General features: G+C 36.3%; 1 protein-coding gene across 1 annotated transcript in view; it reads left to right on the top strand.

Moving 5' to 3' along the window:
- The first annotated feature begins 1,610 nt into the window (after positions 1-1,610).
- The window catches only part of LOC137988342 (uncharacterized), a 4,547-nt gene continuing 3,657 nt past the window's right edge, over positions 1,611-2,500 (top strand). Inside the window, exon 1 of the mRNA XM_068834368.1 lies at positions 1,611-1,758. Coding sequence (XP_068690469.1) covers positions 1,611-1,758 — 148 coding nt within the window. The remainder of the gene's footprint in view (positions 1,759-2,500) is intronic.

Here is a 2,500-nt window from a genome sequence, read left to right as displayed (position 1 = left end):
TGTAATTTATCTTGCATCCTGCAACAAATGTCGCTTGCAATATGTTGGTTCAACGGCAACACAATTCAAAGTTAGATTCCGTAATCATAAATCATCAATGGTAACGAACAAGAAAACCTGTAAGGTCGCGGTACATTATAACAATAGTCCGCAGGCCCTTAACGACTTTTCTTTCCAGTGTATCGATCAGGTGTCTGCTACCAACTGCACTGAGATTTTGGATAAACTTTTGATTACGAAGGAAGCGTACTGGAGTGCGCAACTTTTCTCATTAGCACCTTTTGGCCTTAACAAAAGGCAAGAATTCCACTCCAGGAACAGAATCACCTACAACCAACCGACCACTTGAGTCGTAATAATCTGCAAGCTTAACGAACCATATAACTTTACAACTCAATGTAGCACATGAATTCTTTACTTTAATGATAGTTTTAGTTCTCGCTGTTATTACATTGTACCTTTCGGAATAGAATTACTTCTTTTGTTTTGCTTTGTTTGTAATAATTTTTTACTTGTATTGTTGTTAAGTTTTGTAACATACCGAAAATTCCTTGTAAACCATATATAAGCTCTTAAACCTAATTATTATCCACATGATGTAAACTGATGAAGGTCTAAGACCGAAACGTTTTTTAATATATTTTACTTTTTAGCTTCCAAAATTGGCCGTCCTCTGACTCTTTTAACTTTATATAAATTCATATGTCGAGGCTTGGACTGGGAATCTCTAAAGGATCCTTTTGGAACGCCACTATCTCCGTTGGCTCAGACAGCCCAAAGAACTCTGTATATATATATATATATATATATATATACATACATACATACATACATACATACATACATACATACATACATACATACATACATATATATATATATATATATATATATATATATATATATATATATATATATATATATATATATGTAATAAGGAAATAACTTCTTGAGGCATATGTGTTTCTAATCGGTTTTATACTTCAAACGTTTCGCCGTTTAGAGCTTCGTCAGTGAATGAAGATTATGAGTACAAGATTGCTTTATGTAAAAAAAAAAAACTTAGTACAATGGTGGAATTTCAAGGCTCATTAATTTGATGGTGTTAATCTAGATTTAGAGCTCGTCCATTGCAACCATTCATGAGGTTCTCATGCTTGCGGATTTCTAGCGCTTCAATGATTTTACGCGTGCGGATGTCGTGGATGTTCCTGTGGAGGATTCCCCAAGAGATATCTTGCATAGATGGTTTGTTATGGTTGATCAAATGTGAATAAACCGTTTGTTTCAACATTCTGATATGTTCTTTTATTCTGGATCCGATAGTTCTACTAGTTTCGCCGATATAAACCGTGTCGCAGTGCGAGCATTTGATTTTGTATACACAGTTTTTTGTTAGGCATTGGTTAGTTCTTGTTGAAGAGCCGCACGTATCACAGGGATCTGGGCAGCATTGTTTTTCTTTGGGCGGCAAGACCAAACGCCTAATTGCCATCAATGAGACCCAATACAAGGACATGGTTCGTTTTTAATCATGCGTCAATCATTGCCTGATACGACCTTCTGATTGGTCGAGATGTTTTGGAAGCAATTTGCGAATGAAAATCAAGATGGCGGATGCACTCGAAAGAGACAGGGAAGCCAAGTCTGAGGAAATCTTGCTGGAGTTAGAAGATAAAGGTCGCAAAATATTTTTGAAATATGAGCAGAGGAAAGCGCTGAAACAACTGTATGAAAAGACAGACTTGGTGGCAACAGGTTTCGGAAAGAGTCTCATCTTCCAGTTGCTGGTGTTCTAAGAAATAGAAATCGCAATGGCCACACTCAAACTGCTTCTGTGCTAGTAATTTGCCCTCTTACTAGCATTATTAACGACCAAATTTTTAAGTGGAAAGTATGGGTTTATCTGCGTGTAATTTGTTAGAAAAGCTCGCTGATTTAACAGGGGTCGAGGGTGGAAAATATCACATTGTTTATTCCTCTGCGGAAAGTGCCCTTGACAAGAGGTTCCTACAATCCTTAAAGAAGGACATTGTGTTTTCACGACGAATGGTTGCTTGTGTGTATGGGTTTGAAGTGAGCAATATTTATGCTATGGATATTCAGAGAGGACTTGAAGTATAGAGTATTCAGATCTAGAAGTGTAAATAGTGGTATATATGTCGCTCCTTGAATTTTATGGCTATACAGGAAATTGAAGGGAAAGAGATATGGGGTTTCACAAGGTGGCACTATCGCATTTAGAGGAGCGTACGGAGAGCTCGCTATTCTTCGTTCCTTCTTCAAGAGAGGTAACCTGAAAAGTTTTAAGTTGTGATATTTTGCTTTTCTAGTTGGATATACAGTGCATTTTTTACTTTTAAAATACTTTTATGAAACCAGTGGCAATAATTTTTAAAGGTCATTGATGTTCATGTTTCACAATTTGGCACTCTCTTCTTGGTGCTAAATCCAACAGATAACTGCAAATTTTTTTTTACATTCACAATTTGACAATGAA

This window comes from Montipora foliosa, unplaced genomic scaffold (genome assembly GCF_036669935.1).
Source record: "Montipora foliosa isolate CH-2021 unplaced genomic scaffold, ASM3666993v2 scaffold_414, whole genome shotgun sequence".
In the NCBI taxonomy this organism is placed as follows: domain Eukaryota; kingdom Metazoa; phylum Cnidaria; class Anthozoa; order Scleractinia; family Acroporidae; genus Montipora; species Montipora foliosa.
The sequence above is the reverse complement of the archived record's forward strand: the minus strand, read 5'-3'. Positions and strand labels throughout refer to the sequence as shown.